The 23,895-nt window shown below is 51.6% G+C and overlaps 11 protein-coding genes across 11 annotated transcripts; 5 read left to right on the top strand and 6 right to left on the bottom strand.

Moving 5' to 3' along the window:
* Positions 1-158: 158 nt before the first annotated feature.
* HO173_010065 (uncharacterized protein) lies at positions 159-1,636 on the bottom strand (the record flags this gene model as incomplete). The annotated part of the gene is made up of 3 exons (XM_037311951.1): positions 159-272; positions 323-1,463; positions 1,515-1,636. The coding sequence occupies 3 exons, from the start codon at positions 1,634-1,636 to the stop codon at positions 159-161; spliced, it is 1,377 nt and encodes a 458-aa protein (XP_037161195.1).
* Positions 1,637-2,352: 716 nt separating this feature from the next.
* Positions 2,353-5,115, top strand: HO173_010066 (uncharacterized protein; the record flags this gene model as incomplete). The annotated part of the gene is made up of 1 exon (XM_037311952.1): positions 2,353-5,115. The coding sequence occupies one exon, from the start codon at positions 2,353-2,355 to the stop codon at positions 5,113-5,115; it is 2,763 nt and encodes a 920-aa protein (XP_037161196.1).
* A 139-nt stretch (positions 5,116-5,254) lies between these two features.
* Positions 5,255-5,428, top strand: HO173_010067 (uncharacterized protein; the record flags this gene model as incomplete). Its single annotated transcript, XM_037311953.1, has 1 exon — positions 5,255-5,428. One exon carries the CDS (start codon positions 5,255-5,257, stop codon positions 5,426-5,428), a length of 174 nt encoding a protein of 57 aa, XP_037161197.1.
* Positions 5,429-5,560: 132 nt separating this feature from the next.
* HO173_010068 (uncharacterized protein) lies at positions 5,561-8,386 on the bottom strand (the record flags this gene model as incomplete). Its single annotated transcript, XM_037311954.1, has 1 exon — positions 5,561-8,386. The coding sequence occupies one exon, from the start codon at positions 8,384-8,386 to the stop codon at positions 5,561-5,563; it is 2,826 nt and encodes a 941-aa protein (XP_037161198.1).
* A 748-nt stretch (positions 8,387-9,134) lies between these two features.
* On the bottom strand, positions 9,135-10,523 carry HO173_010069 (uncharacterized protein; the record flags this gene model as incomplete). The annotated part of the gene is made up of 2 exons (XM_037311955.1): positions 9,135-9,719; positions 9,771-10,523. The coding sequence occupies 2 exons, from the start codon at positions 10,521-10,523 to the stop codon at positions 9,135-9,137; spliced, it is 1,338 nt and encodes a 445-aa protein (XP_037161199.1).
* Positions 10,524-10,965: 442 nt separating this feature from the next.
* HO173_010070 (uncharacterized protein) lies at positions 10,966-12,848 on the top strand (the record flags this gene model as incomplete). The annotated part of the gene is made up of 2 exons (XM_037311956.1): positions 10,966-11,128; positions 11,353-12,848. The coding sequence occupies 2 exons, from the start codon at positions 10,966-10,968 to the stop codon at positions 12,846-12,848; spliced, it is 1,659 nt and encodes a 552-aa protein (XP_037161200.1).
* A 593-nt stretch (positions 12,849-13,441) lies between these two features.
* HO173_010071 (uncharacterized protein) lies at positions 13,442-14,572 on the top strand (the record flags this gene model as incomplete). The annotated part of the gene is made up of 1 exon (XM_037311957.1): positions 13,442-14,572. The coding sequence occupies one exon, from the start codon at positions 13,442-13,444 to the stop codon at positions 14,570-14,572; it is 1,131 nt and encodes a 376-aa protein (XP_037161201.1).
* A 509-nt stretch (positions 14,573-15,081) lies between these two features.
* On the top strand, positions 15,082-16,845 carry HO173_010072 (uncharacterized protein; the record flags this gene model as incomplete). Its single annotated transcript, XM_037311958.1, has 1 exon — positions 15,082-16,845. One exon carries the CDS (start codon positions 15,082-15,084, stop codon positions 16,843-16,845), a length of 1,764 nt encoding a protein of 587 aa, XP_037161202.1.
* Positions 16,846-17,186: 341 nt separating this feature from the next.
* Positions 17,187-18,352, bottom strand: HO173_010073 (uncharacterized protein; the record flags this gene model as incomplete). Its single annotated transcript, XM_037311959.1, has 4 exons — positions 17,187-17,197; positions 17,255-17,858; positions 17,912-17,982; positions 18,037-18,352. 4 exons carry the CDS (start codon positions 18,350-18,352, stop codon positions 17,187-17,189), a joined length of 1,002 nt encoding a protein of 333 aa, XP_037161203.1.
* A 2,049-nt stretch (positions 18,353-20,401) lies between these two features.
* Positions 20,402-21,562, bottom strand: HO173_010074 (uncharacterized protein; the record flags this gene model as incomplete). Its single annotated transcript, XM_037311960.1, has 2 exons — positions 20,402-21,134; positions 21,210-21,562. The coding sequence occupies 2 exons, from the start codon at positions 21,560-21,562 to the stop codon at positions 20,402-20,404; spliced, it is 1,086 nt and encodes a 361-aa protein (XP_037161204.1).
* Positions 21,563-22,941: 1,379 nt separating this feature from the next.
* HO173_010075 (uncharacterized protein) lies at positions 22,942-23,743 on the bottom strand (the record flags this gene model as incomplete). The annotated part of the gene is made up of 2 exons (XM_037311961.1): positions 22,942-23,292; positions 23,348-23,743. 2 exons carry the CDS (start codon positions 23,741-23,743, stop codon positions 22,942-22,944), a joined length of 747 nt encoding a protein of 248 aa, XP_037161205.1.
* Between the last annotated feature and the right edge of the window lie 152 nt (positions 23,744-23,895).

Here is a 23,895-nt window from a genome sequence, read left to right on the forward strand (position 1 = left end):
ATCAGACCACCTCGAGTTTACCATTGGAAAACAACGCTCTTGAGACTCGAGCATTACGCACATTAGTGACACCCACGAAGCTTATGTGATTTATTAGGGACCATGGACATGATAATTATCAATAGCAATCATTAACTATCCAGCGTCTAATTTTCCAGTTAGTATCCACCAGGCTCTATTGATTCTGGAAACGCAGATTTATCTATGTTTGTTATACAAGCTTGCTTCCAATTCTTGGGCGTGAAGCCATCAACAATGGCCTTAAAAGCCTCCTATAGAATGTTAGTAGACGCAGTAGACTCCCCTGTGCAGACGTAAATACCAATGTGCAAAAGCTCTCGTCACCATCAAGGTGCTTTCCAGGAAGCTTGCAACCAGGAACTACGACAGGTCGATCGTTGTACCGTATGCGAACGTAATGGCCTTTCAGCTTCTCCCGCTCAGTAGCACTAAGCTCATCTGTAGTCTTTCGCGCTATGCCCTCAGTAGCTATCTTAGTCTTCCCTCCAGAACCAAAGAAAGTGCTGAGCGCACCCTGCTTCTGCTTGTGTGCGACGGCGGCAGTAGCTGGTCTGTCAAGCCTTTCTCCATCGATGGACTCCCTGTCGAATTCCGACTCTTTGAAAAGCTCCAAAGCCAGATGACTGGTGTATGGCGGCCATTTCTCGCCCTCGAAGCATCCCAAGCTGGCTAGCAGTGCCGCCAAAGAAGTATCGTGGCAGCCGCTCAGGCCGAATTTGATGTCTTTCTCTCCACCTCTGCCGGCGCCCAGGGAGCCATCTTCTCCGCCGATTTCGAGAAGGCCGTCATTGCCGCTTTTTTCGACACTACCTATCATACGTGCTACAATGTCGCCGGCAAGAGCACCGATGCCGACTTGCCGATACTCTTTACTTTCCGAGAAGCCGGAAAACCATTCTTCGACGCCAATCTTTTCGATAATGTCGCGGCCTTTGGGATCGTAAAAGGGGGAAGGCAGGCGTGTTGCAGGGCCATGACCTAATGTCGAATTGATAGTGTCCATGATCCCTGAGAGCCGAGGGTGTGAATCGACTTGTACTCGGGAGTTATCTGGCATCCATTTTCCGATCAGAATGTTGAGATACTCAATTTCTTGCGATTCATTCCATCTATCGGCAGTCCGCTGTGCGAATGCCTTTGATAATTGACTGAACCTGCGACAGCTCGATTCATTCGGAAAAAGCGTCTCATCTTGGGGCGTACGAGTGATTATAGTGGGCGGCGGAAAAGATGATGTCCTTGCCGACAGAGGGTACATGCCCCAAAAGCTTTCCTGGACGCTCTCCAGAGCCCTTGGCAATGGGCTCGCTCTTAAATAGATCATGTCGGCGTCGCTGATGACCTTGGGCATGTACTTTAGCTGATCAACATAGAGATGTCGGAGTCGTTCGCCGAGCGCTAGGGTGGTCTCGCGACCTTTGTCTGTTAGTTCTCCAAGGTTGCTGCGCCATATCAGTGGCCATTCAGACTACTTTGTATTTCGGACATTTCACCAGACAGTATCAATCTCGCCATTGGGCCCAGACGCCACTATTGATGCGTCATTGTCGCCGAAGGTCTCCAGGCGCCTGCGCCATTGAAGCTTGTCCCAGGACGACCAATCCGTCTTTGTCATCGCAACGCTCAATAGTCTTTTGGCAGCATTGCAATAGGGCCAGTCTGGCCGCACCATTAGTCTTCCATCGCCTCAGGTGGAAGGGTCAAGGCATACAAGGAGCCAGCCCTGCCTGGATTGGGCGTCATTGAAAAAACTTTTCAGCTAACAGCAGGGACTCACATTCTGAAACCGTGTTGAGACAGGGCTTCTCTCGCCTGATATTTTCTTTTAGAGTATTCTGACCTGCGGAGAAATGGAAATGCAGGTACCATGTCGGAGAAGCTGTGAAGGAAGGATGGAGTCAGCCGATACAAGTGGTTCAATCTGAGTCTTTTCCTGCACATGACCGGCGATCCCAATACTCGCAGAAGGATGACGGACATACAATTTGCACCAATTGAAGCTTCAAATTTTGAGGGTAGAGTCGGTTCAATTCGTCTTGAGTATAGGACGGGCGGGGGACGAGTGTCGTCATCGCGAGCAGAGGAAGGAGAGAGTACCACGGGTTATAAGTGTATAATGGGCGTTCCTACTGTATGTACAATCATATCTATTGATCGTCGTGGAAATATTCGCCACCCGCCCCTCCTCCAGCTCTCGATTTATCTCCGCCCAGTACTCGTATATCCGAAAATGCCAAGAGATTCTCGGAGCTTCAAAATTCTTTGCATGGCCTCCCGCTTCGGTCAGGTGTTTCCTCCAGGCAATTGCCATCGAATCCGTCGTATTTGTTCATGATCGCGCCTCATGTTTGCCTGCGATGCTCTCGACAGCTCCTCCGCTGGAATTACCAGCGTCGCAGCTTAGGCTTCGTCTCGCTGGGCCAGCTTGTTGGCCGCGACGATGACAACAGGATAACGCCCCAAGAGGTGCCGTTGGCCAATGGCGACCCCGCGGCAGTCGGATTGCCTCATCGAAAGAAGAGATTGACGTTCGCTCAGAAATACCAAGAACAGCGAAAACCAAAGGGCGTCGACAAAGTTCTGGAGACGCTCTTTGCATCCAATCGCGAAAATGAGCAAACAACAGAGAGATCCCGATATTCTCGGACCCCCAAGGTCCACTCCGCCAAGGCTGCGGCAATCGAAATTTCAGCAATCGAAAGGTCTATAGAAGTTCGCCTTCGGCAGTTAGACAACAGGCTGCTTCGAGGAACCGCGCCATTGCAGGAGATCTGGAAAGAATGCGAATGTCTGCTTGGCGAGAGAAAGAAGATTCGCAAGAACACTATGGCAACTGGCGATTATAAATCGTTCTTCAGCTCCACGTCGGTCGATACGCCAGCCAACTTTCGCACCTTCCGAGATGTTCTAGTAGCTATCTGTCAAAAGCAGCGTCTTGTGATAGAACATCAAGACTTTACCCCGGCAGACGCAATTAAAACATACGTGAAATATGGTGCGATGAGACACTGGTGGCATCTGGTATTGTGGCGTCAACTTGGACACGTGCTACAATTGAGATATCAGTCTGCAAACGACACCGTCGGAGCGGAATCAGATAAGAGAACACGTACTCTATTGGGCGAGATTCTCGGAGTATGGAGTGTGTACATCGGGGAGCATTGGTTGTATCCTAGTGTAGTTTCGGTGCCTCTTTCAGGGGACTCTAATAAAGGGTATAATAAGACTTCGACATCGGAGGGTTTCTCAAGCTCCTTCCCCAAGCGACTATCCAAAAACCCAACTGTTGAAATCGAGGTAGCTGCCGCGATGACACTCGAGTGTCTGAAAGCGGCCGGGATGAGAGCCCCATTGCAAATTATGAGTCTACCCAATCGATTCGGCCAAGCCCCGGAACGAGATCGATCAATCACCACCAGGTGCCTGCTTCACGCAGGGGTTTCTTCCCAGATCATCGAAAAGGCTCTAGAAGGGTGGGAGTCTCTTCCCTCGCCAATGCCAACGGAGATACTGGAGCCAACCGAGAATTACAAAAAATCAAGCATTTTCGAAGATCTCGTGGGTCCATCTCAAACGAGGCAGGATGTGGACTGGAGCGAAAAGGGACTGGGTGCAGGCCTTGCAGAGATAGACAAAGCGTCGAAGCAGATTCTGTACTCAAAGCGAACAGATACAGAACGCGCTGTAGAACTATGGCGTCAATTCCAAGCGTATCTCGAAGCAGGTAAGTCGGAAGATAAAGCCGACTCAACCGACCAACTCTATGCCCGGTTCCTTCGCACTTTCTGGGCACTACGTCGTCACGACCACGCAATTGAAGTCTGGAATCACATGATCAACTCGGGCCATCTACCAGGTCAGAGACACTGGTCTGCCATGCTCACAGGCTGCGTTCAAGCCAAAGACGTCGAATCTCTCCAGAATATATGGACCAACATGCTACGGTCAGGCATGCCACCAGACACCCATGCCTGGACAACCTACATCCACGGTCTTATCGACTGCCGTAAATGGAAAGAAGGACTAAATGCACTCGAACATCTGGGCCGAATCTGGAAATCAGCACCGCCCCTCAAATCTTCCGACACCGTAGCCGACAGGACGGTTGGGACCATTACCGCAGACGAAGAGCAAAGCACTGAGAAGCCCAAAGACGACACCATCCTGCGGCCCACCGTCGCTCCCATCAATGCCGCTCTATCCGCTCTAATCCACATCAATATGCCTGTTCTACTCCCTCGCGTCCTCGCCTGGGCCCGATTCCATCAAGTCTCCCTCTCAACCGTCACCTTCAACATCCTGCTCCGGCCCATCGTCCGCGACGGCTCTCAAGCCTCCCTCCAAGCCCACCTCCAGCAAATGGCCGATGCAAATTGCATCCCCGACGTCGCAACCTTCAGTATGATCCTAAACGGACTGGTGTCAAACCCAACATCCACATTCCACACCCTGCCCCCCGAGGCGCAGGAAAGTACCATCACGTCCATCCTCGCAGATATGGGCAGGCAGGGCATCGAGCCAGACAAGTTTACCTACGGCACCCTCCTCGACGGCTTGCTCACCCCAGAGAATAAAACGCTATCTTACAACTTCACCCCCAATGTCCCAGCCGCGCGCACCATTCTCGCTCACATGGCCGCCCGCAACATCCACCCTTCCTCCCCCATCTACACGATACTAATAACACATTACTTCACCCGTCGCCCTCTCCCCGACCTCCCCGCCATCTCCTCCCTTTGGTCGTCCATTGTTCACTCGGGCCAGATGAAATATTTAGACAACATTTTCTTTGACCGTCTCATCGAAGGCTACGCTGATAATGACAAGATTGAAGAATCGTTGAAGTTTCTAAGAATGATGCCAGAGCAGGGCAAGAGTCCCGGGTGGAGGGCATTGGCTAGGTTGCTGAGGGCATTGGTGAGGGCAAGGGAGTGGGGACTGTGTAGGGAGTTGGTGGAGGATGTGGAGTGGGAGGGGGGTTTGTTGAGGTTTGGGCAGGGGAGGATGCGGGCGAGGCACAGGGTGGAGTTCTGGGAATTGGTGGATATTTTGAGGGAGAGGGGGCTTGTAAAGATGGGGGATGAAGAAAGATGAATTGAGGCGCCGGAGAGAATTGGAGATATGCATGGATCTAAAGGTCGAGTAAGTCGTTACTGCTCCTCCGTGTGATCATCAAAGCCATCTTGCGGGAATCTGCACAAGCGTGAAATACAAGTCCACTGAGACTACCAATATGAACAAACGGAGACAGCGTCCTCTCCAGGTATCTTCCAAGTTCCACGAAATCAACCAGCAAGCCCTGCAAGAAATGATCGAAGGCCACATGATCTGTTTTAGACTGATCGTCGAAATCCCAAGCGCCGCCAATACAGGGAAAGGCAAAACCATCAATGCCATCCCCACGTGAACCGCCATATGCATGACTCCACCGTACCCGCCATAAGACTCCTTATAACATAGTCGCTATCCAGTTTCAAATCTTCAAATGAACCCTCCTCCCATATCGCATCTTCGTCCTCGCACTTGATCTCGATTTCCTTCACTGCATCCCACCCATCCCACCACCATTCATATGCGAGTGCATGCTCCCATTGACATTCTGCACGCCATGACCACTCATATGTGGCATCTGTGTAATCTGCATCATCGCCTGCCTCTGCTGCTCACTCATCTGCTGCCCACCAATGTGCGCGCCTATCCCATTCATTTGCCCGGTCACCCCCGGCGGCATTTGCCCCATCGCTTGCATATTTGCAATCTGCTGTTGCTGCTGCTGCCGCACTAGCGCTTGTTGCTGCTTGAAATGCTGTTGTCCCCTTGAAATAGCGGTTTGCCTTGCCTGTGCTTGCTCTTGTGGGGTTATCGCGGCGAGGTTGTTGTTGTGACGTGCGGCGAGGCTTTGCAAAGTCTTGTTGTAGAAGGTTTGGATGTAATTCTGCATCTGCTGTGATTGCTGTGTTTGCGGCGCGTTCATGGCGCGTTGCTGGGGTTGAGGCTGCTGATTGGAATTCTGCGGTGGAGGTCGAGGTTGTTGAAGAAGTTGAGCTGGAGAGGCTCCATTGGGCATGCCATGAGGGACGTTGCCATTGTGCATTTGAAGTTGTTGTTGCCTCTGTAGCGATACCATGTAATCGTTGCGAACCTGCTGTTGGTTTTGATGAGCAAGGTGTTGGAGGTTCTGCATGGGTGGCCTCCCATCTGGAGACATCTGCGGGTTGGGAGAGCCATTCTGCATGTTTCGTTGGTATTGGGCGTTGACTTCGGCTTGCCTCCGTTGATTATGATGCTGGCGTAACATGATCTCATTCAATTGCTGAGATGTGTACTGTGGATGTCCATTCAAGCCTTGGTTTGGCATGCCGTTCATTACAGGATTTGTTGCCATTGGTGGACTTCCTTGATTCACGCGAGGGGTTGCATGGCCTACTACAGGTGTAGCATGCGGCATGGCCGGCGTACCATTCATGAGTGGCGTGGTTGTGCGACTGGGTGGCTGTCGGCTTCTTTGATTGCCCATAGCGACACCTCCAGAACCAGGGTGTCCATGCTGCATAGCCGAAGGAGGCCGTGCTGGACTGCCGGCATTCCCTTGAGCGGAGGAAGTAAGGTTCATGGATACATGACCAACCAGCGGCGACGAATGCAGATTGGGCGTCAAGTTGCGCACTACCGGCGATGAGTGCTGAGCTTGGGAGACTGCATGTGGCATGGGATGAGCGTGGTTCAATTGAGTCTGGCCGGTAGCCAAAGCCTGTCTTTGTGATTCTCTCATCTGGTTCTCTTGCATCCGGTGAACTGTGGCTGCGTCTCTCATTTGTTTTTCTTTGAGGTGGTGATTTTGCCGCTGGATTTCCAGTGCTTGCTGCTGTTCAGCTTCTTTACCTCTTCGTATGGCATCTTCCCTGTGTTCTCGCGCCTGTTGTTCATTCCGTGCTTTCTGGATCGCTAACTGGGCCTCACGCTGTGCCTTGGCCTCAGCTTCTCGCTCAGCTCGCTCCTTGTGCTCGACCCTGATGTTCTTGATAGCTTGCCATGTCTCAAAGCGTGGCTCAAACGTTGCGGTGCCCGCTTCTCCATCAGTCGTCCCTGCCTTAGCAGCCGGGCCTGACACATTGTGTCTCTCGTCCATAATGAGCATAAAAGCTTGCTCTTGTGCTGCTATGGCCTCATCGGCGGCCAGTTCAGCAACAGTGCGCTTCCTTGTCTTAGGAGCAGGGTGGCTTTGCTGATGGCGAGGATCAGTCAAATTGCCGAGTAGTGTATGGGCGTCTTCAATGTTGTCGACGGGATCTAGGAAAAGAGGTGGAGCGGTTGTCGTTATCGCCCTGCTCTCAAATTCATGGATCTCCTGCCCGCTGATCATCATCTTTTGTTTCTTATTGGGAGGGCCGTTAACAGACGGTGTGGGAGGAACGGCGGACATCGGTGTTGGTGGTATAGTTGCAGAAGCTGGCGTGCGGGGTACTTGAACGGACTGTTTACGGTTGTTGCGAAGGTCTGGGGTATTGGCTTGGATATAGACTTCTTCCTGCAGGGAGAGCGGAGTTGGGAAGAGAACGACAGTAAAAGTCTTGGGACCTTTGCTAGCTTGCTTGTCTTTTGAGACTGATGCCTCTGCACTTGGTGCTACAGGTGCGTTGCCGTTGGCTTTGGGTTCCTCCTCTATCTGCGGGTAAGGAACGTAGGGTGAGGGTGTAAGGTGTTGGTTGTAGTTGTGAATCGAGAAAGGTACGTTGGTGTCAGTTTTGGTGGTAGCTGTGGATGTGGACGAGTCGCTTGAAGAGGAGGTGCTTCTGTGGTCCTGAACCTGCACTATGAGACAGCTTTCGTAAAATCTAACGCCAGCAGCCTGAAGCTCCTCTACCATATCGTGAGGCACGGTCTGCGACTTTAGATGCTCCAGAATAAACTTCATTGGCGAGCCGTACGAGAAGCTACCATCTTGCTGGTCGAACCTGAAATGCGTTGGGTGTAGGTGTATGATGAGCGACGGCGGTTTGCTCCGATACTTCTTTAGGATATATGGCTGTGTTTTGACGTAGGGCGCAGGTATCGTCTTTGGCACCCTTTGCCCATCGAGTCCCTTCCCACTCCGGTTTGATCTTGAGTCTCCCGGCTTCTGTGTTTCTCTCCTCCGATTGCTCAAGCGCGACGCAAATGCGTTGACATTACCATTGACACCATTGGCAATCGGCGCGGGAGGAGGTTGTTTGAAACTGGAGCCAGAGGGTGGTCTTTTCGTGCTCATAGAGGGTGAAAGGGATGATTGGTGAGATTGGACTCCATTGGTTTGGACAGCGGGGAGAGGTGGACGCTTCATTTTCTGGTGGGGCGCCGAGGGTTTGCTTGCGACGGCAGTAGCCATGATGGTGACCGTCGTTGAAATCAGAGATGTAGAGAGACTGCGCAGAGTCAAGCTCTCGCAAGCTACCTAAGTAGCCAAGCCCTGTGAGCTTGCCCCCAAGTCCTGTCGCATTGAGAGGCGTGGGGGGGGCTGGTGGTAAAATTCTGATGTCTGCAAAATCGCTGCTGCACAGACTCTCCCGGACTGAGACAAAGTGTCCTGAAGTTAGCGAAGCTATTAATGCTATCGGACTAGAAGTACAAGTTGTGAGTGGTTTGATGGACTGGGGGATGTGTTACACTGACGTTCGTCGTCAGGAACCGTTATGCTAGCGTCCTTTTGCGGAACAATGCACCTGATATGAGAATAACCATAGATGATAGATGATGGCAATACATATCATGGACTGGGATGAAGTCTGAATGATATGATCCACAGTATGAACGGAATATTGGTTATGAAGGTCTAAGTATGCTGTGAAGCCCAGAAATGTAGAAGGTGCCAAGCCACGCTAGGCCTATTTGGAAAGCATGTGTTGTAGGCGGCCTGGCTCGCTGGAACTATCGTGTATGACAATACAAGCTCATCTCTCCAACATTGTGGCTATCATTATTCACTCTACTGTACAATCAAATCGATATCCGTCAGAGGTCACTCCAAGTACTACAATCATCAAAGGAATATCGTCCCAAGTCGTCCAATCCCTGGCGTCGAGGCCTGTTCTCAAATCATAAAAGCCAATGTACAACAATCCCATACTGACGCTCATCTAATCGTGTCCTCCGATTCTACGCCTCCAATCTTCGCCTACGCGAAGTCCGTCCACTATCTCCACGCCTTTCCCAAGCCCAATTTGGGGGTCATTGTGCCACCATTTCTCTTTCTCCTCGTGCTCATCCTCGCTGTCAACTAATCCCCCGTGTCCGCTCTCGCCGACAACAATTACAATATCATGTCCAACCCAGTCTTTGATTTGGGCGATAGCATCCCCGCTCTCAGAAAGCGTTTCCTGGAGGTAAACAGTCTCAGGCGCAAGATGCTTCAGAATTTGGATGTAGCCGGTAGGCGTGGTAAATGGCATTATCTCCGTCTCTTTATTCACGAGCGCTCGGGCTTGCGTGTGTAGCGTATTGAACATATGGGACCTTCCACCAGCAGATTCGGGATCGAGTGACTTCTCGCCTTGACTTTGTGCATCTTCTTGGCCGATGTTGGAGTAGGATGAGGCGAGTGAGACGTCTGGTTGTCCCGATTGTCGGTTTGCGAGAGGATGCTGTTTGAGGTCTGGGGCGTAGATGAGCACAAAGATGCGGGAATCGGGGTCGACATGCTCGGGTAAATGTGAGAGTATTGACTGTCCATTGTCAGCATAACATTGACCTCATTCCGATCAGCATATACTCACAGCATGCTCCTGGTGATACTCAGCATCTTCGCTGTACTCATATTCGGTCTCAGCAGATACAACGATTGCAACGGTTTTCCGCTTCCCACTAGCTTTGATCGTGGATAGCATAGTCTGTCTAGAAGACGTTGACCCTTCCAGATCCCGTAGCTCCGGTCCTTTTCGCGAAGGTTCTCCATGCTGAGAATCTGCTTCCTCAGACCACCTCGAATGATCTTCGTATCCCCCCTTACCCTCCTCTGTAATTGATGAAAGTGCGCCGCCAACTGCAGCTCCAGCGGCCGTCACACCAGCAACTACGTTTCGGCGCGCGCCATCGAATATCTGCTGAGGGCTTGGTGTCCGACGGAGTGCTCCTGACATCCGCGCGGCGATACTGGATTCTTCCGCTCCTCTTCCATCAGAGCCGGGCGCGAAAGGAGTCTGCGCGGCAGGTGGGCCTTCAAAGCCAGGAGGCGGACCTTGAAACCCCGGTGAAGGGCCGTTGCCGTAGTCGGATGGTGGAGGACCGTAGCCAGACGGAGGGGGAGCGTTGGTATAGTTAGGGCCTGAGGGAGGTGGACCAGCTTGGCCTGGTGGACGGTATGCCAAGTCATCGTCATCGTCGTCTCTTCTCTCGTTCCATACCCATGCTACGAGGCCTGCCGTTGCGACTGTGACAGTCACCGCAAGTGGAAGCCAGTAGCCCCAAGCTGTTCTTCGCGTCGAGGCCCCATAAGTCTGACGCCGTTGTCGCTCGTATGAGTACGACATGATAGCTATGACTTGTAAAGAGAACTGCGACAGAGGGATGACCACGGGGTGGCCATACGATAATGCCAGGCAATCAACGAAAACGCTTGCTTGCTCGGGTGTCTGTTGACGAGCTGGGATCTGGGATCTGGGTCCCGATGCTTGGCAAAGCGGGAGGGGCTGAAGATTCCTCCTGTCGCCCAGGAAGACCGATGTGCAATATCCAAAAATATTTTGTACCAACCCCCATCAGAGTCATAAATAGTTTGTTCACTCCAATGGACTGGTAATAAAATGCTTTCGCTCTGGTAATGACCCTTATTTATTTACTTCAATGAAAAGAAGATCATATGACAAATCGACAAGATCCTTTTTCCAGATCAAAGTTTTTGACCGACTGCCTCGACATACCATTTAAGCAAAACCACAATTTAATAGAGGGAGGATGCCTCACGCTTTAGGCATGCCATCGCCAGGCTTCCAAGCTATAGTTTTGTGTGGCCCCGGGGTGTCGCTGACCACATTCACCGCCAGCCCGGAAGACTTTCCCAAAGCCCTCGTTCCCATAGCCAATCGGCCCATGGTATGGTACCCGTTGGATTGGTGCTATCGCATGGGAATTACGAGTAAGCGCACGTTTCTCACTTCTGGTTGTCTGTACATATGTTTGCTTCCAATTTCCACTGCCTGTCTTGCTCCAAATCTCTACCAAGAGAAGCTCTTTGTGCTTTATCTTTTGCCGATATTTCCACCACTATGAAAAGAAAGAAAATGTCAAAACTACAACAAGTCTAAGCGTTTTATTTGTGTGCACAACCTCCATGATCCAAAAGTTAACGAGGACCAAAAGACATCAAACTCATCACCCCGCCTTCTTCAGCCGCGGCCATCACCACAGCCCTTGCCCAAAACCCGCACCTCACATCCCTTCCCCTCCCCAAGCCGGACCTCCTCGCCCCCTCCTCACTCTCCCAAAACACGCCGACCGCTGAAATCCTCCGCCATCCCGAAATCCAAGCAGCGATCAACGGCGACTTCATCGTCCTACCCTGCGACCTCGTCTGTGGATTACCCGGCGAATCATTGCTCGAAGCATGGATGATCCACCAAGGTGGGCTGGGCGGAGCGAGCCTGGAATCTGAGGGGTATCGGGGGGCGAAAATGGGGCTAGGTGGGGAGGGTGGTGGAAGGAGAGGAGGGTTAGGGGTATGGTTCGAAACCAAAGGTGAGGACAGCGTCAAAGGTGCCGAGACGGACTTTGTGATCACGACATCCTTACAGCAACCCGCGGTGCCTCCACCAGAAGGCTCCCTGAGACCACACATCTCGAAGCTGCTTTACGCCACGACGACGGATACACTCCGCGATATTACCGAAGAGAAGAAAGGATTTCCTATCCGCCATGGCCTGATTGGCAAGCATGGCCGGGTCAAAATGCTCACCACCCACCGCGATGCACACATCTACTTATTTCCTTACTGGGTCCTTGACATGATCAAGCGGAACGAACACTTCGACAGTATCAGCGAAGATGTCGTCGGCTGGTGGGCTAAAGCGGGCTGGCAAGAGGGTTTAGCCGAGAAGCTTCGTCTGCGCGAAGTCTTCGACCCGACACACTCCTCTGGGGAAGGCAGAGATGGTGAAAATGGCATCCATGCGAGTGGGAACATCGAAGACGAAATCGACCTGGCGAGCATGAGCAGTACGAATGTCAGCGCGCTCAAAGAGAGAGAGTCAGCAAAAGCACCCCTCTCAGTGCCACCATTCCTATCTTACGTGCACCCCACAACTACAGCCACCACCTCTTCACCCCTAATTCGCCGCGTTGACACGCCTCACCTCCTCCTGCACACCTCCCTCCACCTCGCTACCCTCCCACCGTCAACAAACCCCCCACCAAACACATATGCCACAGGACCCAGCCCGCTGTCCCACTCCCAGAAGATCTCCACCGACCCATCGCTAATCGCACCGCACACCAATATTCATGCCCCAACAACCCTCATCGCCCCAAACACAACAGTCGCCACCCATTCTGTCATAAAGTCCTCTGTCATCGGCGCCAATTGTGTGATCGAAGAGGGGGTGAGGTTGACAGGATGTTTGCTGATGGACGGTGTTACCGTAGGGGAGAAAGCCGTACTGCAGGGTTGTATTCTAGGAAGAAGATCTGTAGTAGGCAAGGCAAGTAATCTGAAGGAGTGCGAGGTTCAGGAAGGTTATCAGGTGGAAGAGGAGACGGAAGCCAAAGGGGAGAAGATGATGGTTTTTGAGGGACTGGAGGAAGGACTGGGAGAGGAGGAAGATGAGGCGGGTGGAGAGGGTATCCTTCTTGGGGATGAGTGATGTATCTTTGCGGAATACCACTGTGAGCGGTATTGATATCGAACCGACTGGTCCCCTCGGCATCGGGGCCGTCCCCTCGAAAGTAAACGCCATACAATCTGGCATGGGACGTAGAGCAGGCTCGCCACCAGAGAAAGCGGTAATTGTAGCGGCACAAGTCCGCTGAAGTTTGGCGATATCGGCACAAGAAACATATCATGGTGTTTGCCAACCACTCTATTCGAATCGCTCCTACCGATCAATTGCCCAAACTCCCCACGGTTGTGCAAATCTTCGAACAGTTTAGCACCCAAGACTGCCACACGTTTAACGCCTACCTGAGAGATATATATGGACTGCCACCAACCCGTCAACTCCTCGTCATACTCGTATACGCCTGAAGACACGAATGAGAACCGTAGGCGATCCACATACCAAGGCTCTAGCGCCAGCATACCCGTATTCCTCCTCCTCCTATCGGACAGAGAACCAGCCGTGTCATATGTTCGAGCCCTGCGTGATGGCAGACTTGGTCCCGATTCCGACTTCGAAGCTCAGAGATCTATACAAAAACCCCCAGGATCATTACGCAGATCAGGTACCTACTGAGCAAAATGAGTGATCGCAGCCAGCTTCGTCCAAAGAAGCGGGGCCGGTCAGCATTCACGGATAACACATTCGCGCCTGATCAGATATACGATCCAGAAGACGGCCGAAGCCGGGACATCTGGCTTTCACCAGATCTTCCCTGTGCGACTGATCAGAGGGACTGTCGGCGCGCCTTTGAGCGATCTGAGGCTGTCCATTATCGGCGCTATCATCGAAAACTGTTGGGCCATCGTAAGGCATTCAGCCAGCCATCCAACACCAAGAAGGCCATAAGCGACAGTGCAATAACCTTCCGCCTCGAATGCCGGAGCCTACACGCCGCCTCGACTCAATTTCTGAGAAAGAGGCGATGGCGTGATCGCAGCAGACAGAGCAGAGCTTGTGCGATCACAAGACACGTAGTACACAGGCCACAGCCAAAAACCTCCGTCAGCCCAGCCATCGGAGAATTACGGATCCAGGTGTTGCCCCGCAGGCAACAGCTCCCGTGTCTCATTGGCCCCAAAGCCGGCCAAAACGCATCTCGGAACCTAGGACCGCCTCTCTCCCCAGAAAGACGCACGTTCAGGGCGGCTACCGTCAACGGCCGTCCGATCCGGAGGTTCCGGAAAGAGTGGGTTTCCCCCAGAAATCGAAGAATGCGCAGAGCTTGGAAAAGTCAGCTGAAAAGGCGTCGCTGCGGGGTCGATGCAGGCGCGATGCAGGCGGTAGATCTCTTAGCTCGGGGGGGGGCTCGAAAAAAAGCCTCTGCTCTGAATTGCATGTTAAAGCTGTCAGAAATCCGTGACCTCCTGATGCCATTCGTGAAAGAATTGAGACCCTCGAGCAAAGTCGGCAACATTGGCCGAGCTCTTGCAGGGAGCTTATGCCAGGCTCTGCGGAATGATTTTCGTCGTATATTGCCCGTGAGTGGTCGGTCTTGTTTTCCGAGCCCCACATTCCTGAGAGTGAAATGTTTCGCAATCTGTGGGGAAAGACCCTGCATGTATGCGGCTAGCAAGATCTGGTATATCAGATCATTGGCTCGAGCGCAGCACCTCCCTGCAGGAGAGCTCTTTGGGAATATCAGATCAAATAGATGCAATTTCTTGAGGAATTCAGATCATCCGGCAATGGGCTGGATTGCACTGCCATAGTATCCTGATATGCAGTAGCACAAGTCGTTGGCAACAGTGGAGCTGATGTAGTAGACCAGCTCATAATGTATCGCCTCGACGGCCGATAGTAGGCTCAGATTAGTCGGTTATTGCGATCACTCGAATATCTTCACTCTACTGCCGTCCCACGAAATGTAAGTAATCACCCCATGCATCAGATAGTACGTACCAGTTCTTGCGATGAGTAAGGTCCCTCACGAAGGTCCTGCTTAGCCACTGTCCATCAGGGTCTAGCGTATAGTTGCTCACTGAAACATTGGCCCTCTGGGGCAGCATTCCAGCTGCCTTGCTCGCGCCTCTCAAATATCTCGGGACCCTTGAAGCCTATAAGGATCGCGAAGGTCCATCCTTGTGTACCAGTATCCTTCTGCGCTCTAGACAAGTTGGTGTTTTTGAACAGATTCTGAGTCCACTTTCGGAGACTACCTCTGGTAAGTTGACGAAGCTTCTGTACGTGCGTTGACCCGCTGACCCCGTTTACAGATCCAATGTCTTTCCTGGAGCGTCCCCTCCCCTGCGATGATGACTTTAGTCTCCGTGGCAGCAAGAGGACATCCGGCAGCCCGGCCGACGTAGCGCAATTTGTCAACCCTCAGTATACGCAGCTCGGATTCTTGACTCCGGAAGCATCGCCAACAGATGCTACACCTCGCCGTACATCATTTGCCTTGTCCGAGAATAGGAGTACCTACTTCTCGGGTTCATCAGCAGCGTCCTCTTTCGCGTCCCAATCAGGATGCGGGACACCGTCTTCATCAACCCCGGGCTCGTCAGCATCAAATTCACGCCGTCAATCGCTACTACCAGAGAGTCAGTATTACCTATCTGCCATTTCTTCAAGCCCGTCAAACCGTCCCCAAAAGCCGGAGAGGGCTGCAGTCACTGATCAGTTGCCCTTGCAAGAATCTTCGCTCTGGTCATATATCACAAGCACAGATACAGCATCGTTGATCACCGACGGTGCGGCAGCTTGTATGCCAGGAGGCGACTTTACTATTGTAGCTCAAACTGATTCTCCGTGGTTATATGGGAGGGCAGTACAACCTGCGCAGATTGACGAATCGACAATTTTGAGCCGTGATCTCGAAGCAGAGTTCAACAATCCGATCGCTGCTGGAGCTTCTCACACCTTCGAACTCAATCAACCCCTTTTCAATTACGGACAGCCCACGATTTTCGAAAGTCCGCCCCCGCAGCCAGACACAGAAATGTACGACGCAGCGGGCGACTCCAGCCCCAATGCCCCTTCGCTAGCACCACCATTTGAAGGATGGCAGGGAAAATACGACACTGACAGCTTGGTGTCAAATGCTGCGACAGCGGACCTCATTAGGCAAACTCTCAATGGCTCATCGCACAATTCGAAAAGATTCCCGAGTGCTTATATTCAACCTCTTCAGTCCGATGATGATTCGGAACGCGACCATGCAGCCTCTCAGATTGTCAACAAACGCAACAAGAGGCAGAAACAGGGCCAGGATATGTTCAATCGCGAGTCGTGGCCTGGGCCTAGTCACAAACCGCACAAGTGTCGGCACTGCAAGTATGCGTGCAACCGCCAGGAGCATCTGCGAAGACATGAGATGTCTGTACACGATCCGAAAGAGATGCTCCCGTGCGCATTTGACGGGTGCATAGACCGCAGGACTGGCGGGCCTCGGGAGATCATATGTCGTTGGGACAACCTGAAGGCACATTATACCAAGACACACTTCAAGTATGGCAGCAGTGAAAAGGGTGGTAAGAACTATAGAAAGTCCATGAAAGCGGCACACGAAGAGGGTCTCAGTGTGTACGATCCTAGATGGACATTGTTGCTTGACAGAAAGATGAATGTCAATCACGAAATCAAGGACCACCTGCATGTTTGGAAAATGCTGGGCTACTCAATTCTCGAGACTAGGGACACAAAGGTCCAAGACGTAGTACCGGATTGGCAAGGACTAGGTGATAAAACACTCCAGAAGGCTGATCCACTCCAGAAGGCTGATCCAAGGTGGAGGGCATTGTGGGATGGAACCCTCACCTTCGACAAAGCCATGGAGAGGGGACAAGATATGAAGGAATCAGAAGCGCAAGGGCTGCTAGGGGTCACCATGTTGGAGACAGAGGCCATGGGAATTAAGCACCTTGATCCTCGATGGACAGAAATACTCAGCGGCCGCATGAGTGTGGAGCAGTCAGAGAAGCTTGGAGTAAAGCACAGGAATCCTGTGTGGAAAGAGGTTGCCAGGCACAGGACTCGATTATGAGTCGGAAAGTTCTGATGATTATGACTGTTGGCATGAAACGATGTTAATGACTTGGGTGTGGTAATGGGTGATGATTTACTCACTTCTTGTATACGTATTGTTTCCTTTTCGTCTCGGCATGTTACCGTATATTGCGAGCATGTGATGGGAATTTAGTCACGAGCTGAGGACTGCATCCAGTAATGAAAAGCTTTTGTTAAGATACTGAGGTACTCGGACCAAGCAGCACTTAGAACACTCGGCATAGGCATGAGTCACCAGAATAAGAATGGTTTTAGACTAGAGTGGAGTATTTGACCTCTTGTAGCGACACAAGATCGGCGTCGCTGCTACCAGCGCCATTATCCCCGTGCTGGCACCAAGCGTCAGTGGAAACTTGCCATTTCTCAAGAAGACTTAGTGGAAATACCGTCTTTAGAGGCGGCTTTCTCAATGTTGTGTCCCTGGTTCTCTTTTCCCTTACCAAATACTGACTTGAGCTTGTTCCCAACGGCCTGTAGGACGCCCTTGCTATCCGACATGGGAAGGGCTCCTTTGTCGTCCAGAAGGTTGATCTTAAGAGTAGGCACCTCAGAGCCACCGCGAGTCGAGCGGGAAGAGTCCAAGCTAAAGCGCTGGCCACAGTCGTTGCACTGCACGACTTCAAGCCCTTCGGCATCGTGAGCCTGATCACAGACAACACAAGCAGGATTGTTTTCCATTGCGACAGAAAGATTCAGGCGAATTTCCAAAGGAACGAAACGAGGTATTTTAGTGTAGCCAGGACGTGGGCGGTTCGTGGGACCGCCGAGGAACAAACCCTGACGCGGTGAGGATTGTGTAGGAGGCTGATTTTCGAGAATTCGTGGTAGAGAAGCCGATCTACGTTGGGTTGGTGGTGGATGGCGGCCTAGAAAATTGTTTCTACGTTGCCTTTCATACTCGGTTGTGCGAATTCGCGGGACGCTTGACTGCAAGGTTCGAACGGATTCGAATGAGCTTGATCGTAGCGAGCTGGCTATGCCTGGAATGCGCTGTGGATATTAGCATGTAGTGCAGATTGCGCCCATTTTAAAGAAGTCCTTACCTGGTTTGGCACAGGCGTTGAATGAGGTCTTGTGGTACTCAAGTCTGTAGGTTGTACGGCCGGAATCTCAGCTTTGCTCGTTCATCAGCTTTCTCTTATCAAGGCAGGTAGAAGGGTAGCTTTACCTGGTAATGTCGAGGACCCTAAGGACTCCTGAGACTGCACAGGGGCGAAGACGATAGCTCCGGAAGGTGCAATTCTGAGCTTAGCCTTTGATAGTTTCGAGGTACGAGGGTGGATGAGCTTCAAAACCTGATCAAGGCCAGACGGCTTGATTGGCAAAGCAAGATCGCCAGCTGAGGATCTGTGCGATAGAGTCTTCGTTCCTCTAATGGCAGATTTGATGAGGATGGTTGGATGAGGGAGAAAAGTCGGAGTGTTTGGGAGATCGTCCTTCTTTCCCGAGCCACCCCCAGTTCTGCCTAGTCCATGGGGAACCATATCTCAAACGCCTCGTAATGCAGACACCATGCATTCAACATGCAGTCAGGCAATCTTGAAAGAGACGGATTCTTTCCACCTAGCTTACAACAATATGGTTCGACGCAGTGTCGGAGGCAAAGAACCGCACTGAGATGTCCTAACACCTTGCTAAAGCTAGCTGATGTGCTTGCAGCTATTACAGGCACCAAGCGCCTCCTTCTGATGTCCTGGACGACTCGAACATGGACAATGCAAGTTGACAGCACTGACAATAGTTGAAGAGAAAAATACTGCTGAAGCTTGCGGCTTGGTCGCTAAAAGTCTTGTGACTCGTCCCAACCTCCGAGCAAGCTGCTATCCCACATGGACAAGAAACGACTTTACTTCTCAATTTGAGAGGTTTATCCTGAGCCAAGGGGGCCGATAGTGGTGACAAGATACAGAGAACTTGCTATCAGCTCAACCTTCTGTCCTCGATCTCGGAGTCGGATTGCAAGAAGCTGCTCAACGATCTCCAGGTGTTCAAGACTCTACCTCAAGCCTGAAACAGCGTCGAGCTGCAACCACCGCTGATGGAATGGAAGGGTAGCTTCCCCCCACTTGACTCAACAAGAACGCTCTCGGCAAGTCGCTTTCGTTGCTGGGGCTGGACGTCAATGTTGTGCAGCGAATGGCAGCTTGACCAGTCTCGCGTCTGGGGTTCTATTAGCATCAATACAGTCAGCAACTGCTTCGCCCCAATAAGACTATGGGCCACTTGCTAATTTTGGCAGTCCGTATCGTCCACCTAAAGATGACAGGCCCTCTGATCCGGCTTGCTGCTCTACAACAGCGTCAATACTCTCGAAGGCGACTCCTGCCTGACCTGCGGAACGAAAGACTGTTGGAGTAACGAGTGCACTAGGCAAGAATATGCCAACGGAAAAGTGATACCTGAGGAAGAAAGCGTATGTTGAAAGCAGAAATAACAGAGAAGAGGTGGTTGGCTCAATGCTCCTGCCTGATGAATCCATAGAGCATACTGACGAGGAAGGCAGGGACGACAAATGCGGACAGCACAGGAGGAAGGATCGGCTGGCCCGCTCCGAGTAAGACTTGATGAAAGGTCTTCGCAGACAGTGCTAGGAACCTGGAAGGATCCATACCATGTTGAAGTATACAGAGCAAGAACGCTAGCTCCCTGCACACGAGAGCCTTCCCGGAGGTTAATGAAAACAGATATCTGTTCTAGCTCCATGAAGACATGAAAGGCTAAGCCATAGAAAAGCCAGCCTCCCATCTCGCCAATCCTTACAGACTCACTCGAAAGACAACTCCGGGGGCCGGGGTGGGAGAAGCAGCTGCCAGAGATGCTGTGCCCTCCCCGGGTGTCCAGTAGAAGCCAAGGGGGGGCTCCATTTGGGCCGCGAGCTGGCGGGCTCAGATGGTCCCATCTCATGCCGAGAGCATCAGGCCCAGTTGATTGAGCGATGTGGCCCTCACCTCACTTCTACACTCTTCATGCACACTCACGCGTCCGATGCTGGCCCTGGCCAACCTTTCCCTGAAAATGTTGGTGGGAATGACTCTCTCTCGGTGTTCTGGCATGACGACTGGCAACGAACAATGTCAACGCGTGATCATAATGTCAACAGCTGTGTGTCTGATATGTCCTTATCGGTGCTTTCCGAAACACTAACCCGTTTCGTGTAAGCGTATTGTGGCTTCCAGACAACTGACTGGAAGAACCTAAAGCATACGACAAGAAGAGCATCTCAGACTGCTTGTATTCTACACCTTATTTCATTTCCTCTGTATCTGAGACTGCATTAATTTGGAAGGTTTGGCTGTTTTAATCCCATCCTGGCCAGCTACCGCTCCATCTTCTTGCTCAGTCAATTCCACTTCAGCCCTTCATCCCTGTTGACTCAGAAGATGTATCATATCCACTGCTGGTGTAGCAGATTGTCATTAGGAGCTTGTCTCCAATCATTGGGGTATCAAATGCAGCACCTCACAGACAGAGACTCTCGCTCATATAGATCCATACGCAAGCTGTTCATATGCCCTTGATCCCTAGCCCGAATCTCACCCAGCGATCCCCATCTCCTTCAACCTGGCCTTCTTCGCCTCCTCCTCCCTCAGTTGATCCCCCCTCCCCAGAAACTCCATCCTACCCAAATAGCTTCCCCCACTCTTCTCCGCCTTCTCCAACTCCTCCCGTAGCCCTTGCCTCTCAACCTCTGCCTCCCAATCCAACTTTGACTTCTCGACCGTGTTCAGCTTCACCTCTTTCTTCTTCCCGAGCTCCCACACTTTAGCCTTCGTAGCGGTGTTCAGATGCTTCGTGCCTTGTCCGCCGATGCTGGTGGGCAGGTCCGAGCGGAGAGGACGGGTAACGCCCTTGATCAGGCCCTGCGGATTGGGATCCAGCAGCCCCTTTCGTGCTAGAGGACGGCGTAGAGCTGGACCGGCGATCGCGATGGAGAGTTTATCTTTGGAAGCTAGATACGCTTGGGCCTCTTTGGACGCGGCGGGGACGATTTTGGTCGAAGTGTGGGTTTGGCCGGCGAATGTGTAGGTGTGCGGTATGGTGATTGTGGGCTCGGGACTTGAGACTTGGAGAGATGGGGGGAGTGTGTCTTTCGAGAGGGTATCTGAGGATGGTGGAATGTTCTCTGCGTTGGCGTTGACGTCTGGAGGCTTCTGATCATCGGTCAGTGGTCGAGAGGCTTGAGGATTGTTCAGGCGTGCCCAGACGGAGTCGAGGTCGATGGTTGCGCCTGAGGATTTGGAGACGGGTTTCTTGGTTTCATCACCTCTGCCAGACACATGTCAGGGCCAGGTTCGGTTCTCAACAATTGTAGCAAATTCAGTATCGTAAAGGGCAGTATACCCTCCCCTCCCACTCCTCAGTCTGACCCTAATACCCACTCCCCTCTGTCCGTTCTCATCCTCGTCCTCATCCAATACATCCTCATGGCCATCCTCAGCTTTCTCTTTACCGTTCCCTTTTCCCTTCCGCCGCCTCTTCTTGCGCTCCTGTGCCACAATCCCCTCATCCCCACTCGCCATGTCCACGTCTCCATCCGCATCTGTTTTCCGTTTTTTGTCTTTCTGAGCTGTAGTCGTAAATGCATCGCTAGCCTCGCTTTCGTCGCCTGAGGATGGGGAGAGTGAGGCATCGAAGTCGGAGTCGGAGGCGGAGTTGTAGGCGTCTTCTTCGGGGGTTGGCAGGGCTGGTGGCATGGTGGCTGTGGAAAGGGTAGGCGGGAATTTTATGAATTGCAAATTAAATAAGAATGCTTGGCAAAGCTGATTCAGCTCCGCCTCCGACTTTTTGTTAGCGCCATTCATAGAAAATTGTAGAGAACGTACTTGCCACTCTTGTATCAGCCCACTTTATATTTTTGAAGCTTCTGTATAGCCTAAACACGAATACGGTAATGTTGCAATGCCTCGAAATATCGTCAATTCTCGTCAGACGGCCAAGATGGAGAGAGATTTATTAGTATGCTTATGCTCTGGAACGATTAGGTTAGAGAGAAGGTTATAGAGAAGATGAAGGATTTTGATTGATATTACGTAGTATTTCATTGTAATTACTCTATTATCTCCATAGTCAAATACTCCAAATCTCGTTTAAATGCCTCAATTTCGCCGTAGCCTGCAGTGCTCTACTTGAAATGCTCCACCGCAAATCTATCACAGCTACTAACATCGATTACATGCTTTCGCTCTTATCGATACGCTGTCGATACACTGGAACAGGCATCCGCAGCTACGGCTTCAGGTCGCCAATGGGATTCGAGCAAGAGTTGGGTACGCTGGCGTACAGAGGGATCCTTTCTAAATGGTGGCATCGCGTCCGGAGTAATCTTAAGGGCTGGCGATGTGGCTATTACACGCCTAAGTTAGAGGTAAAACACCAGAAAAAGCGTGTATACCCACTAGCTTCGATATCACGAATGTCTAACTGAGGTAGCAGACGACAGTAGCTATTGCAAGAGTGGCAAGTACGTTCTCTACAATCTTTTATGAATGACGCTAACAAAAAGTCGGAGGCGGAGCTGAATCAGCTTTGCCAAGCATTCTTATTTAATTTGCAATTCATAATTCTGCTTGAAGACGAATTGAGAGGTGTGGTCTTCCAGCCGGTACTCGTGGCGTAGGATGACAAGCTAGTGTTGAGAGATGGCGAGCCGTTCCGTAAATGTGGAAGGTAGAGGCTGGTCAACCTTTGGAAAAGTGATTGGGTGCGTACGGAGCATGCCAATGAATAGTGGGGTACGGCAGGGCTTATTAGGGCTAGGTTTGGGCAGTAGATTTTATTCTTGCTCTATGGTCGATCGAACTGTAGAGAAAAGCCATGGGCTGGAGCCTAAACACCTCCAGTAGCTCCTCGATGTTGAAGGGAGAGATGACTGTATTTCATGACCTTGTTCCAATACATTTGCTATCCATATCTGCGTACCCCAGGCATCCAGTATATACAGGAAGGCCGTTGAACCCTCATACCCGCGTCCCAAACTCCACTAAAGTCACCACAGCCCACCCAAGCAGCTTCGATGTGCACATGCCTCTCGCTGCTCGCCCCACCAATAGAAAATCGCCTGACCGGCGATTGTTCACACCAGCTCAACCTCGCTCTTGGCTGCCCCCACGCCTCCTTTCTTCAGTTTCATCTCCACCCACCATCCCCAAGCCGTAGCTCCCACAGCCAGTACCTCAACAATGACCAAGACTATGACCAAGTCCAACGCCGCCATCCCGTCGTTACAGATTTTCGTGAAATTTGAAGGCGCAACGTTATCAAAGCCATGCCATCTGCAAGTCCACGAATTGAGCGTTCCGGAATAAGTGTTGTAGGCTAAGTTGTTGGTGACGACCGAAGCGAATACGATGGTAAAGAGGGCGGCGCAGAGACAGAGGAAAGAGAGAACGGTTGAGACGAGGTTTGTATTGTGGAGTCTCTGTCGCTATACGATAGTTGTCAGTATGTTGAACAACGGTGATGGCAACGGTGCGACGTACCATGGGAATGAAAGCAACAGCGAGATATGCAAGACTCAAAAGCGCAACAGCGATGCCGCATCCTAAGACTGCATGGCTGGGCCGCAAATCGACATTCAAAGGCCAGAGCGGTAGTATCCATTCAGGCTCAAGCCGAGAGTTCGAGAAAGCCCGTAAGGAAGCACCGGCACAGGCAATTATGGCGACCGAAACAACCAAAGTGATTGCTGCGATAGCGACTCGCATGAGATGAACCCATCTGGAAAAGTTCTCGTATCTTGCTGCAAGAAGGTCATCTGTGGTGTAGGCTGGGGGACCGATGCTTGGGCTACGGCCCAGAGTAGAGAAGGTTGGGGATGTATTAGTAGTCATCTGGGGCTTTCGGTCTGCAAAAGATTTCACGGCTCCAAAAGCCATGGCAAATATTTGGGAGAAGTGTTGATGTTGAAAGGCCAGCAACAAGGTCAACAAGAAGAATCACGAGAAGGCGAAGGGAGATTTGAAACTTGTTCTGAAGAATCGGCAAAGGTCATATAGATTAAAGGGGAGGTCGTCCACGGTGGGGGGTC

Source organism: Letharia columbiana (genome assembly GCF_014066305.1).
Source record: "Letharia columbiana isolate WasteWater2 chromosome Unknown Sc0000045_s0, whole genome shotgun sequence".
Taxonomy (NCBI): Eukaryota; Fungi; Ascomycota; class Lecanoromycetes; order Lecanorales; family Parmeliaceae; genus Letharia; species Letharia columbiana.